The sequence below is a fragment of the Aulonocara stuartgranti genome (assembly GCF_965226115.1).
Source record: "Aulonocara stuartgranti genome assembly, chromosome: 5".
Lineage (NCBI taxonomy): Eukaryota > Metazoa > Chordata > Actinopteri > Cichliformes > Cichlidae > Aulonocara > Aulonocara stuartgranti.
Window position 1 is genome coordinate 3,075,983 of NC_138943.1, and position 14,083 is coordinate 3,090,065.

Genomic DNA, 14,083 nt, shown 5'->3' on the forward strand with positions numbered 1-14,083 from the left:
GATCGACTCTGGGCTGGACCAATTACAGCCGAGGGTGTCAGATGCACCCTCCTCCTTTGCTTACGCAACGGCTCTGAAAGCAATCTTATCACAGTTATCTGCTTTAATCTGCACATTTGAGAGTTATACCAGAAAGCCAAGTACTACAGGAGCTACAGTATCCAGAGTCATAAATTATTAAATAGATGTCGACTCCTTTTGTAGTAGCTGCTCTGAAGATGATATCAGTGGGAGAGTTATATTCTTAAACTCAGTTACAGCACTTTCAGAAAGACATCTACTGTGATGAAGTCTACTCCCCACTGCTGTGTAGAGATGGCACGATACCACTTTTTTATGTCCGATACCGATATCATAAATTTGGATATCTGCCGATACCGATATGAATCCGATATAGTGTTTTTTAATCAACAAAACTGTTTTTTTAAATATCTTGCTGCATTTTGTATAAGTTCATACTCAAGTTTAAAACAACAACTACACTAAAGCTAGTCTGTTATACCTGTATGCAAAAAAAATATTTCATAGTTCAGCAATACTGATCAATCTAATAAACTTAAACCTACACAATCCTCCCTATTCTGGTATTTTAAACAGTACTTTGCGTAAATATTAAGCAACCTAACTAATAGGGTTCCAACTCCCAGCAACAACAAAAATAAATAAATAAAAAATAGGGAACCACCCCTCATGCTCCACCTCATGATGCTTAATCAACGTAATCAACCTTTATTTGATGCAGTGTGAAAAAAAATGCACAGAAATCAATTATTTTTCAAGAAATATTAAATAGATTCAACAGCTTTCTTCAACAAAATTGCAGACTGCACAGATGGTACCTTCCCAAAGGAAAAAGTACTATAGCTTACTAGGGTATATATATTAGACTTAATAGTTACTATATACAGTAATTGACTTCTATTCATTTTACATCAAATTAAAACTTTGGGTGTAAGATTTGGATAATTATTTATTAAAAGCTCGACATTTTAAATGAGAATAAGAAAGAAAAGTCTGTCTTTGTGCCCCCTTTTCCCTGCTAATGCCCTATCGGCCCCCCTGGCTAAACTTTGCTAGATCCGCCCCTGCACAGCTACCAGCGTCAGCTACGTAGAAAAAGATCCTGGTGTAGAAAGTAATATTAAATAAATTCTAACAACAGCTTATCAAGCTTAAACGTGCTGCTGTTGTTCAGCCGCTGGTTTCCTCTTTCTGGTGCAAAGTGGGCCAAAAACAAACCAGAGAGACAGACTCGCGACAGAAAAGCCGATCAGCTGATCATTTAAGCAGTTTCATGATTGAAGTAGCAGCAGGAAGAGGCAGTCGCTTGTTAAGCTTAACGCAGGAATGCTTTACAAACATTCAGAGATGGACTTACACACTTGCTTTACTTCTCTCGGGATAACTTTGTCGGAGATGAAATGCCGGGTTGCTAGCGAAGCTCCAAATGCTATCCAGACCACCGACAGGTCCCGCATGCCACAGCCGCTCTATCACGTGATGCATACTGCTCCAACGTGCTAACGTTCTGAGGTGAGTTACGGCGTGTTGCAACTTTTGTGAGGTGCTTTCGTGATATTTAATGGATCGGATTACATTTTTTATTTTTCTCCGATATCCGATCCAGTAATTTAGGTCAGTATCGGACCGATACCGATACGTAATATCGGATCGGTCCATCTCTACTGCTGTGTAATCAATTATTGTAAATTTAAATGTTATTATGAAGCTCCCGAAGCTGACAGTTTGGAGGCGGAACATGAAGGAAGAAGGCACTCATGTGATTGGTCACTTTCAAAGCAGCCACGCCACAGCCTCTGTGATTGACAGGCCCAGTTACTGCGTTAAACCGGGGTACATGATGGCAGTAACATCAGCGCTGTAAGCCAGGAGGCGGGGGGAAACATCAGGGACACAAACTCTGTGTTTATAATTTGGAAAAGGAACGTTTGATCTGCTACATTGATCAAACCAGCTCCTCACTATGTCCTGCGTTACGCGTGTATACTGGGTATTACGGTAAGGGAAACTGAGCTCGGATTTCAAACTAAAAGCAGCTTTTAAGGTGAATGTGATTTCATCATTAAACAGCATGTATCCAGTCATTAATGATATAATAAATCATTAAATACATAAAAATATAGAAATTGTTGTCAAAAGTGTTCAAATTGTAGGTACTATATATAAAAACAAATTTACTATGCTTTGTTGACACATTCATTTGAATTGTTATACATTACTATCATAATAAAAAAAAAATAGTTTAACAATTTTTAGAATTATTTTTGCTATTATATTTATACTATATTATGGCTGGTTAACTGTTATTAGTATTAAACTCCAGCATACCCTATGATGGAGTTCATTGTTTTCATTTATATTATCATTCTGACTTCATTCTGAAGGTACAACTTCATATAATTGTGAAAATCTATCACAGGGAGACAGTCAACCATTAATGCTCACATTGACACATATCATTATGATCAATATTAACAGCTCCAGTGGTATACACATTCACCTAACAAGAGAAAGTTCCCTGCTCTGATGAGGAGGCGTCACCAAAGGAGTCCAAATGTACAGAGCTGCCTGCTGTGAAGACCTCTTGTGAATAATGGAGCAGCCAAAGTAGCTTCTTTATGGTGTCAGAGCTCAGTTTTTCAAAATAATAATAAAATTCCACAAAGTTATAAAATATTTATTTTCTTATCTGATTTTAAATCCAAATTTAGAATGGATTGTGAGGAAATTTAGTGTCTTCACAAATGAATTTCACTTCTGATGGATACGGACTTAGATTTCAATTTATGCCACAATTTAAGTCATTAATGGTCTATACCTGTAAACGTATAGTGAAAGAAAGGGGACTGGAGACGAGTGCTCTGTGTACCATGGTACCATGGAAAGTTTAAGGGAGGATTCAGGGTCACCTGACCCAACCTAACCGTAAGCTTTATCACAAAGAAAGTCTATTTAAACAAATGAACAATACAGTGTTTGAATCCAAACTGGGGCTGTTGAAGGACATAACCTTGTTAAAAAATGACCACAGGATTCCTCACAGTAATCCTGGGGACCAAGGTAATGCCATCCAGAATAAGTAACTGGTTACACACCAGAGATCTTCAGTAACTTTGAGTTTAGAAGCAGACTGTTACAGGCAGTGTTGGGAAGGTTACTTTTAAAATGTATTCCACTACAGATTACAGATTACATGCCCCAAAATGTATTTTGTAACGTATTCCATTATGTTACTCAATGAAAGTAAAGTATTTTGAATACTTTGGATTACTTAATATATTATCATGCTTTTTACAACTACATGAATGTACTATTGCTGTGATTTATTACTATTAATTACTATTAATTAAAAACCTTAATATAAATGAGTAACAGTAGGTGGACATTAGGTAAGGCTGCACTTTTTGCAGCGACCTCGTATAGAAAACTATTCCACGCGTATATAAAACAGGCCCGCGGCTCCGAACCGTAGGGACCTCTGGCTGATACGTCGGGTTCGTGTTGGGCTCGTAGCTGAAAACTAGCTTTACTTTGTTGTCTGGGTCAACTTTGCTAGCGAGAGACAGAGAGAGGCGTTGAAAGGCTGCTCCAATGGAACTTATTGTTTCAGAGGAAAACACGAACACAGTGTACAGTCGAGTCTTAATAGCTGACTTACGACTCTCCTTTTTCTCCCTCGCTTACAGACACATAACGCAGCACAGACTACACTGCCCATGAAGCTCCATTCTTTAGGGTGATGCCTGTAACACTCTGCCTATTGCCTTCATATTAAATATTTTTTGTGAATAATTTTTTTAAATATTTCTTCACGTCATTGTGCGGTCGCAAGTAGAGGTGAGACACAGACATGAGAGCCTCTTAATGCGTGTTTTGTTTAGGTTTCCACCTGCGTGGAAACTAAAAATAGAGAGGACAAACAGGAAAATACCGCCATGTAATCCATTCATTTCAACAAAGTAACTGTATTCTAAATACCACCTTTTTAAACGGTAACTGTAACGGAATACAGTTACTCATATTTTGTATTTTAAATACGTAATGGCAGTACATGTATTCCGTTACTCCCCAACACTGGTAATAGGTCGCCCTGGCTGTATTCCTTTAGTTTAAATTCCTGATTTGTGTAATGTAGCTTCAATGATAACTATTATACTGTCCACAGCAACAACCATGCGCAGTGATTAAAAAGTGTCTGCCAGGTTTTTCATAACTAATTTCTGTATTTGCAGAGGATTATTTACATAAACACACCAGGATTTTCAAATCACAAGTTAAATCTGGTGCAAATGATCACAGAATAAAAATCTGAATGTAGAGAGAACACAGTATACTGCAATAGATTCTTAATGCCTCCTACATTCACCCTTTATTAACTTGTTATTTGAACAAAAAAATTAATGTTTCTTTGGTGAAAGTATTTAAATCATGCATGAGCTGCATAAAATTCAACAACTTCATTTATTCTTGTTGAGATGACATTATATTATCTAGCAAGAGCGGTTAGTTTCCTGGACTTCAAACCACAGGAGAATCACCGGGTTATAAGAGGCAAATAAACATACACACACCACGTGTATGCTATTGCTATTTATAGTGATTTAACCTGTCAAGGACTAAAATGTGAAGAACATTTTGCATCAAGCCTTGTAATCATAGCTCAGAGGTTAGCACTGCTGCCTCACAGCAAGAAGGATCTGAGTTTGACTCCACCAACCAGCCGGGCCTTTCTCTGTGGAGTTTGCATGTTCTCCCCTGACTGTGTGGGTTCTCTCCTGATGCTCTGGCTTCCTTCCGCAGTTCAAATACATGCAGGTAGTGTGGTTAGGTTAACTGGTGTTTCTAAATTTCCCATAAGTATGAATGTGAGTTCCTGTCTGTGTTAGCCTGTGATAGACTGACGACCTGTCCAGGGTGTACCCGCCTCTCACCCTGTGACAGCTGTCACGACTCTGATAAGGACAAGCTGAAGAGGATGACTAGAGTGAAAAATGCACATGACAAGTTTTATGTTTATGTTTATGTTAAGTAGCATACACTAAAGAATGTGAATATCATTATATATATATATATATATATATATATATATATATATTAGGGGTGCAACGATATTCGTATCGATATTGAACCGTTCGATACAGTGCTTTTGGTTCGGTACGCATATGTATCGAACAATACAAAATTTGTAATTTATTTTATCAACTTTCCTTCTGACGATGCTGTCTGTGTTGAGTGTTCAGTGAATCTGCGTTCGACTACTCCGCCTAGGCTGCACTGTCGAGCGCAGATCCACTGAGCGCTCAACACAGACAGCATAGTCAGAAGGAAGAGCGGAGTGCAAGCTAGCGAGACAGAAGTTAAGCTCTCCTTGCAACATGGCAAATTGAACCTCCCCGACCCTCATTCAGATCTGGCGTTTGGAATTATTTTGGTTTTCATGTGACGTATGACCCTGAAGGTAAGCGCGTCATGGACTAAAGTAAAACAGTATGTTGGATGTGCCATGCAATGCTCAATTACATGGGTGGGAGCTAGTGTGTTAGCGCAGTTAGCTTGTTAACGTGTTGGCTGTCCAGCCCCATGCACGGGGCGCTCGTTAACGGAGATTTGCCGTGTTGTGGCGTTAACGTCATTTCAACGAGATTTACGCTGACAGCACTAGTGGGAACACAACGAATATGACTGCACATTTACGCCGACATCATCCTAGTGCAAAGACAAGTGGAAGCAGACAAAAACTACAAGCACGCATGCTACAAACTTTACCCGAGTCATTTAGACAGCCGTTAGCACAGGATTCTCCTTATGGGGACCTGATATGTTTAATATGCTGCTGAGAATATAGCCCAGAAGAAGCGTATAGTATAGCTTTTATTTTGGAAAGAGCCATTTCTCTGTAATAAACTCTCTTTTCCAAAGATGAGTGATTCCTCAATCAGATACAGGGCTCGCAAAATCGCTAGCCCCAGTCGGGCTACCAAAATCTATCTCTGCCCTGCCCGTCGGGCTATCGTAGGAAGGAAAAATATATGTCAATGCTTTTGCATTCTTTCGGAAATGTAGCTGGGTAATTATGTCATTGGCATCGGTGAGCCACTGTCAATATGTGACATATTGAAATCGCGTTTGAATTTGTGCTTGTTTTTTGCTTTCACTTTGCAATTGCGCGAACTGTGTATAGAGAGCGACAGCACTGATCTGTGAGTGATGATAATTTGTGCACCAATTCCTCTGACATCGTCTTATCAATCGTTAGCTTACTATGCAAACATGACAAGTGAAATCTCCCGCAGCAAGCTTAAACATGTGAGAGGTTGATCGCTGAGCGTTATGTGAGTGCGCGTGTAAAAGCAGCAGGATATATATTTTAGTTCTGCTGAGCCAAATAAGACAGGTCAGGGTGAAGAAGTGACAGCCAAAGAAAAGCTTACCACAAAACGGAGAAGTTATGACAAATCAGACTATAAGGCAAAAAGAAAGTGCAGCTTTATGGTTTCATGGACAAAAGAATTTCTGTGGCTGCAATATGACGAGCTAAATAACCAGGGCTGCACATAAGTGGTCCACAGGTGCGCATTCGCTGTCAAAATAAAAAAGATAAACAAGATAAGAAGTTGCAATGCGTGTTTGCGTACATAAGATTTTCAGGAGGAGGACAGACATTTGTTTAGAACTCTTAAAGATGTCGAAGAAGCAAGCTCCTTTAAGCAATTACTGTGATGTTCCTCCACCTCCAAAGAAATGTCAGAAGGAGTCCGAACCACAAAAGAAGCACGTATTCTCGGAAAAGTAGTTGCAGGAGGTGAGCTGGCTTCAAACAAATGATGAACGCACAGAGATGTGGTGCGGAATGTGCCGTGAAAATTTAATAAATGACAAATTAAAAAGGCATGAACATTTTTTTTTGTATCAAAAAAATATCGAACCGTGATACCAAAGTATCGAACCGAACCGAACCGTGAATTTTGTGTATCGTTGCACCCCTAGTATATATATATATATATATATACAATTTAAAATTTCAGAGGGCTTTTATTTTGAAATCCAGCATCAGGCTAACTTGATAATGACTGGGTAAGGCTGTGAGATTTCATACTGTAGATTTAAATGTAAGCTAGTCCTTGGAAACAAGGAGTTTACTTACTCTCTCCAGTTTTTTTCCCCACCAGTTTCTGTGTTATGTATCTCATGATTTATTGTGTCATTAAGACTACTTGTGGTGGTTAATGTTGAAATCTTATTTGCTTCATGATTGCTTTTTTTTTAAAAAAACATGTCTTAGTTTCTCTTACCAGAATACCTAGTATGCATGAAATACAGAAAACAAAATCGACACAGCAGCCTTAAACGCTCATATCCAGTGTTGGGACTAACGCGTTATTAAGTAACGCGTTACAGTAACTACGTTATTATTGTGGTAACGAGCACGGTAACTAGTTATTATGCCAAAATCAGGAACGCGTTAGTCGTTACTGGGATTTAGATAGGGTCGTTACTCGTTACTTCGTGTGGTGGCTATCGCGGAGCTTCCACAGATTCAGTAACATTAGCAAGTGGTGGAGGCCAGCAGGTGGAGGAAGGAAAGGGGACGCAGAAGGACGAGAGACCCGAGGCGGCCGCCGGTCCAAGTGTGAACTAAACTTCAGGTAAGAAGTTATGACCTGCAGTCTCTCTGGGTCAGATATAAACCAAGTTTAGGTGGAGTTTATTTTCGTTATGCTGACTTTTCCGTACTGCGTGCTAGCTAGCATGACGGAGTTTCTAAACAGCTGGGTGGTGCTATGAAGTTAATGATGTTGCACTGTATTTTGTTCATAAGTTATTAGAGTTGCCAACCGTCCCGTCTCGTATTCAGAGAAAATATTACGCGTTTCTTATTGAGGTGAAAAGGAACAGTTTGTCCCGGACTTCAGCTACAACGAAAAAGGCACAAAGCTGGAGTTATTCTGTGTCTTTGCTGCACAGCTGCCTCTTCTTCTCTCATTCTCTCCCCTCCCTCTCCTGTTTCTACTTCAATCATGAAAACTGATCAATGATCAGCTGATCGGCTCTCTTGTTTGTTTATCGCTGACTTTGCGCCGAAAGAGGAAACCAGCGGATATCGCGCTAAACAACAGCAGCACGTTTAAGCTTGATCAGCTGTTGTTAGAATTTATTTAATATTAATTTCTAGTATCAGCTGATGTTTGCTGGAGCCACAGCTGCAAAAAAGCTGCTGGTCATGATATGGTTTGGTTATCTGGTGAGAGGGAAACATGAAGATGAAACCAGGAGATGTCCTTACTGAATCATCAGAGCTGAACAGGTGATGGAGAAACAGGTTTACCTTTTAGGTGACATGAATGAGTTGAAGGGAAGTTATGAACTGTTTCTGAGAGACAAATAACACCAGGATCCTTTTTTAGGTAGCTGACAGCTGGTAACTGTGCAGGGGCGGGTCTAGCAAAGTGTTGCCAGGGGGCCAGGTAGGGCATTAAAAGGGAGAGGGGGGCACAAAGAAATACTTTTCTTTCTTATTCTCGTTTAAAATGTCTCGCTTTTAAAAAATAATTATCTGAATCTTACAACAAACGATTGATAGATTGATGCATATATACCATCAAAACAGTGTACATCACTGTCACAACAGTGTTTATTTTCATTCAAAGGCTTTATGATTTTTCCTATAATGGTGGGCCGGTCTCTAGTCAAATTCTCCGGGCCAATTTTCTGTCCCAGTCCAGCCATGTATGCAGCTCATCTGCAGTCTGGTGTTACCTACATCTTCCTATTCAGAAGGCAGAATTTCCGAGTTCTGAGTACAATCGAAAGCACCACGACTGCAGTTTTTGTGTTGGATGTAAAAGGCGCACATGACACTGTGACGTAGGCTAGAATCATGGCAGCAGTCAATGACGGTCCAGGCGTGGGATTTCTCTCGTGGAAATATGCACATGATCTTTTCCTTTCTATTGGTAGGTGGCACAGTGCACTGTGGCAAGTAAGCAAGCTAGAAGACTGGCAAAGTTATGGAAGCAACACATTAACAAGAGAATTCTGAGTAAAACCAAAGTTACTTTCCCTAGTAACTAGTTACTTTGAAAGTAATGAGTAACTTGAAGTAACTGAGTTACTTTTGAGAGAAGTAACTAGTAATGTAACTAAGTTACTATTTTAAAGTAACTTACCCAACACTGCTCATATCACAGGTAAAGATCTGCTGTTATCCACCCACTAGACCAGAAGCCTGAACAGGCTCCAGATTGCTGCCTGTTTATTGCCTTATGTGTGCCGCTAGGTAGCACATTTTGTATGTAAATAGCTGTATTTGATGTAGGCACATTAAATTAGCGTCACATGTTTTTGGTCTGAGGGAGCAAACCTTTTGTAGCCGCTGCACTGTTGTGATTTATTCTGAATGATGTTGGATACTATGATGAAGTGTGGAACAACAAATGCAACCAATGGTGAGCAATAAACGGACAAGATAAGTACGGCTAGAGATACTGGACTTACTCAACACCACAAGTTTTATTCGTAACAGTGGCATCGCTTTATTCCACCCATCAACCACCTTCAAACGTACTCAGCCTCTACATCAATACGTTTCTTACCGGATTGATCACCAAACGTCAGTCAGGACAAAGTCATGAAACAGAAGCACATAAAGAGAAGTGGTAGAAACTCCATGTCTGCAGAAATCTGCTGAGGTTCAAAAATAGTATCTCTCTAATATAACAGACTCAGAGCCACTCCTCTTAAGGCACTGATCGAGTTCTGAGTTTCTGTTTTCTAAAAGCAGTAAGCCTACACTTCCGGTTTAATCTGTCACTGTTTTTTCAGTGACAGTCACACAGTAGTAGTAGTTCGAGTGCAGGTCTGTGTCCGCGTACATGCGTATGTGTGAGTGTGTGTGTGTTCCATGTTCAGCCGAGAGAAAGTGTCCCTTCACCCGGTTAGGCAAAAGTCAGCAATCATCGGTTGACACGGGTGGCCTTGAAGGAGGTCGAAGAGTCACAACAAACAGTCTTGTTATCTAAGGGAGAATTTGTTATTCCCGTTAGCTTTTGCCTTGAGCATCCAGCTGGCGCCAGGGGGCCGCTTGAGATGAAGATGGTAGTTGTTTTGGTTAGTGCGAACAAACTGCTTCCAATGTTTACAGCTGGTCTAATTTCCGTCACTGGTCACCAAATCTCTCAATTCCCATTGTTCTTCTCCAAGATTTTATCCATATAGCGTTCAAAGAAACACAGTCTGAGTACTCACAGCCCTGCCCATCGTCTATCATGTCGGCCAGCCTTGTGGGATTTTGAACAGCTGTAGCCACTTCTTGTTCTTCGATAAGCTGGCTCCAATCAGCCTGAACTCTGTTATCGTGGTTCTGAATTGGTAGATGTTGTTCAAAGTCCTCCATTGAGAGTGTCGCCAGACACACGACGCAACCGACCATCGAGTATCTGGCAACAAATGTCTTATGAGTATTATACTGATTTGATATTGGCCCTGTGAGGGTGAATATTGCTGATCTAAAGTCAAATTAGTAACTTACAAATGTGGTTATTAGTAAGTTTGTTATATTTAGATTTTGCGTCTGTTAATAATTTGATTTTTTTTAACATCTTGTATTTTTCTGTATTATTATATTAATTATGGTGAAAAACATGTTGACTTCAGGTCTTTGTTTCGTTTACTCGTTTAATACTCAGTATACACATGACGCAAAACAGAATGCGGACAGCTGTGTTAAAAGATAAAGTGACGGGCACGAAACCATCACCCGAACAGCCTTAAGGCCCCACACTGCTGCGTGTTCACAGACACTCCATTGTTCCATAACTCCCCTTCCACCTATGATCAGTCTATTGAACGATTTTCCTAAAGGATTGATCACCAATCGTCAGTCCGGACAGAGTCATGAAACAGAAGCACATAAAGAGAAGTGGTAGAAGCTCCATGTCTGCAGAAATCTGCTGGGGATCAAAAATAGCATCTTTCTAATATAACGAAGCTCGCAGCCACTCCTCTTAGAGTTTCTGTTCTCTAAAGCAGTAAGCCTACACTTCCGGTGTAATCTGTCACCGCTTTTCAGTGACAGTTACACAGAAGAGGTGACAGGAAAACGATTCACGACCAGAAATGACTGGTTATGGTAAAACTCTTTGTGTAGAGGCTGAGGTAGAAACAGAGGATCCACTCCTATCTCCAGAATCAGCAGGGTCAAAGGTTAAGGCCAGTCTCAGTTTCTCTCTCTCTCTCACACACGCACACACACACACACACACACACACACACACACACACACACACACACACACACCTTATATTATAGTGCACATTTCCTCAGCACAGCATCATTTGGATTATAATAATTTATTTTACCCTTTAGCTACACACTGTGTGCACAATTATTAAGCATCTTATATTTTATTTTTGAAGGTTATTGTTATTGTTGAATGTCTACAGAGATCTTGGTCAGTCCAATAATATTATCTTAAGTCAAAACTGAATATTTAAGAAAGGAAAAATATGAGAATGTGTGTGTGTATAATTATTAGGCAACAGCTCCTGGACACTCTTCAGAGAGGTGTACAGTTTTACTTCAACATAATTCTGCTGTTTTAGAAGGACCCACAAATTCTCCACAAATGGCCTGTAAATGGCCTGTATTTATATAGCGCTTTTCTAGTCCCTAAGGACCCCAAAGCACTTTACACAACCAGTCATCCACCCATTCAGCTTGATTACATTACATTTTGTTAGCTTCCTATAACGCTGTATGCAAAGACTGCAGGTTATATTTATGCTGTAGAGACTGTATGTTCCTGTGTCAAACCCTCGTTGTGTTCATTGTGAAGTAAATGCAGTTTACAGAAAAGGGGATATGTTTTGTTTTTGTAGTTTGCATGAATGTCTAAATGTAGGTTCCTGAATGTTACTCTGTGTTATACAGGTCAGGTATTTTGGGTGTACGGTTCATTGAAGAAAAGTCCAAAGATGGTGAGCCACCCCTCCAGGATTCCTTGAGATGATTGTTCTGAGAAGGAAGTTAAATTCTTTGGACGAGCCTCAAACTGTACAAAGTCTACTTAAGTGTTTGGACAGAATTGCACCTCACTGCTCCTTTGCACATCCTGCAAGGAGGGGGCTCATTGCTGGACTCCGACTGCAAGGTGTGGCCTGACACAAGAGACTGAGCCAAATCCCCTGGGGTGTGGTTTGTTTATTATTTTCCATGATTTTTGTCCCAGCTTTTCCTTTCATGTAATGCTGTTGTTTCCGTTGTATGTATATGACATTATTCTTTTGTGAAGTTGATAAAATCAAGTTCTCAGAGCGTTTCATTAGTCACTCAATTTGCTCCAGCAGTCAAACTTTAGCTGTTGGCTCAGCACAACATTCAAATCTGTATCCCAAGTTTAGAAAGGGGTGTTACACCTACAGTTACAAAATAATTGAGTTGCCTTACACATGTAAACGCTGCTGTCTTTTCCTGTTTTCCATGTAATGCACATTATTATAAACTGTAGGAGTCAAAAATTAATTTCTGGTCTTTGCTCCCATTAATTATCTCTCTGGTCAGTGGTGTTGCAGAGCTGTGTTGTTGTTCTGTCTGTAAGTTGATTAAATATCTGAAAACATGCAAATTCTAAACACTTTATAAGTCTTCACTCAGTCCTCACGCTGAGTGCTTAGAGCAGAGTCCCGTTCTGCTCCTCAGGAATGAAACTGGGATTTATTCATTTATTTTATTTTATTTTTTAAGCAAACACAACTGAAGTGTTTCAGGTTTTTAATCTGTTTCTGCACAGACATTTGAACATAGTTAAAATCTCTGTGTACCTGCCAAAAGTGCACACAGATTTTCATGTATTTTCTTGTTTCTATTTTTTACTTCTCTTTATCAGAGCCATGTGCACCACCTCTGTGAGAATGCAGCTGCTACTGTTAGCGAGCTAAAATTCCAGACTTTAATTATTACCTACAGCCTGAGAGGAAAAAAAACAAGAGCTATGCTGTGTGTGTGTGTGTGTGTGTGTGTGTGTGTGTGTGTGTGTGTGTGTCAGCTCGTTCAGTTTTTGTGAGTCTTGAGTTTTCATTTTGTTGGTCAGTATAACGTAAAGCTATAGTGTCTTTAAAGCTTCATGTAGCGGACACACACTTAAATTTCATATTCAGAAGCAAACGTTAGACAGTTGGTGTCTCAACAGGAAAGAAAAAGGATCTGTATTTCAGGAAGCAGCGCGCAGACTGCTGTCGATGAGGCCACACCTAAAGATAAAGACATCTCCAAATGAAACTGAGTTTCTCTAATAAATGACCATAAATAATCATGGTGTTGAAAACACGTTCGCCTGAAAATGTTGACTTCGGTTTGTCTTGTTTACCGTAATACTCAGTATACTCACATAACGCAAAACACAATGCGGACAGCTGCGTTAAACGATAAAGTGATGGGTACGGATGGTGCAGGCATCCACCCACGAAACCATCAGCCTGAACAACCTTAAGGCCCCACGCTGCTGCGTGTTCACAGACACTCCATTGTTCCATAACTGCGCGTGCGCCTACGATCGGTAAATAAATAATAAATTAACGATTTTCTTACCGGATTGATCACCAAACGTCTGTCCGGACAAAGTCAGGAAGCAGGAGCTCATAAAGAGAAGTGATAGAAGCTCCATGTCTGCAGAAATCTCCCAAGACTGTGAATACAGTATCTCTCGAAAATAACGGGACTCACAGCCACTCCTCTCAGCGCTCTGACGCAGTTTTGAACACTTTCGGTTTCTAGTGTGCGAAAGCAGCGGGTCATAACTGCACTTCCGGAGTAAACTGTCACAGCATCAGCGCATTTTAGCCTTAACACTGGCATATTAAAATGTCTAACTGCAGTAGAAATAAACAGTTTTGTTTTTGGGGGGTTTTTTATAAAGAAGAAAAAAAGGTTCGTTATCTTTAGGAGCAGTTCCCAATTTCCCAAAATTGTTTGTGTGTGTGTGAGAGAGTGTCTGAGAGAGAGAGATCAAAAACTAAGGAAAACACAGATGATTCTGTGATATTAACATTATGATGCAGCTTTGTTC

The 14,083-nt window shown here is 40.0% G+C and overlaps 1 protein-coding gene across 3 annotated transcripts in view; it reads right to left on the bottom strand.

Moving 5' to 3' along the window:
- LOC309706834 (coxsackievirus and adenovirus receptor-like) overlaps nt 1-13,797 on the bottom strand; it is a 54,954-nt gene extending 41,157 nt beyond the window's left edge. The window contains exon 1 of one of the 3 annotated variants that reach the window (XM_082533747.1): nt 13,606-13,797. In XM_082533747.1, the coding sequence (XP_082389873.1) occupies nt 13,606-13,681 (76 nt within the window). In that variant the 5' untranslated portion in view covers nt 13,682-13,797. The remainder of the gene's footprint in view (nt 1-13,605) is intronic. The other 2 variants (XM_082533748.1, XM_082533749.1) reach the window with 2 other exon arrangements.
- Nucleotides 13,798-14,083: the final 286 nt, after the last annotated feature.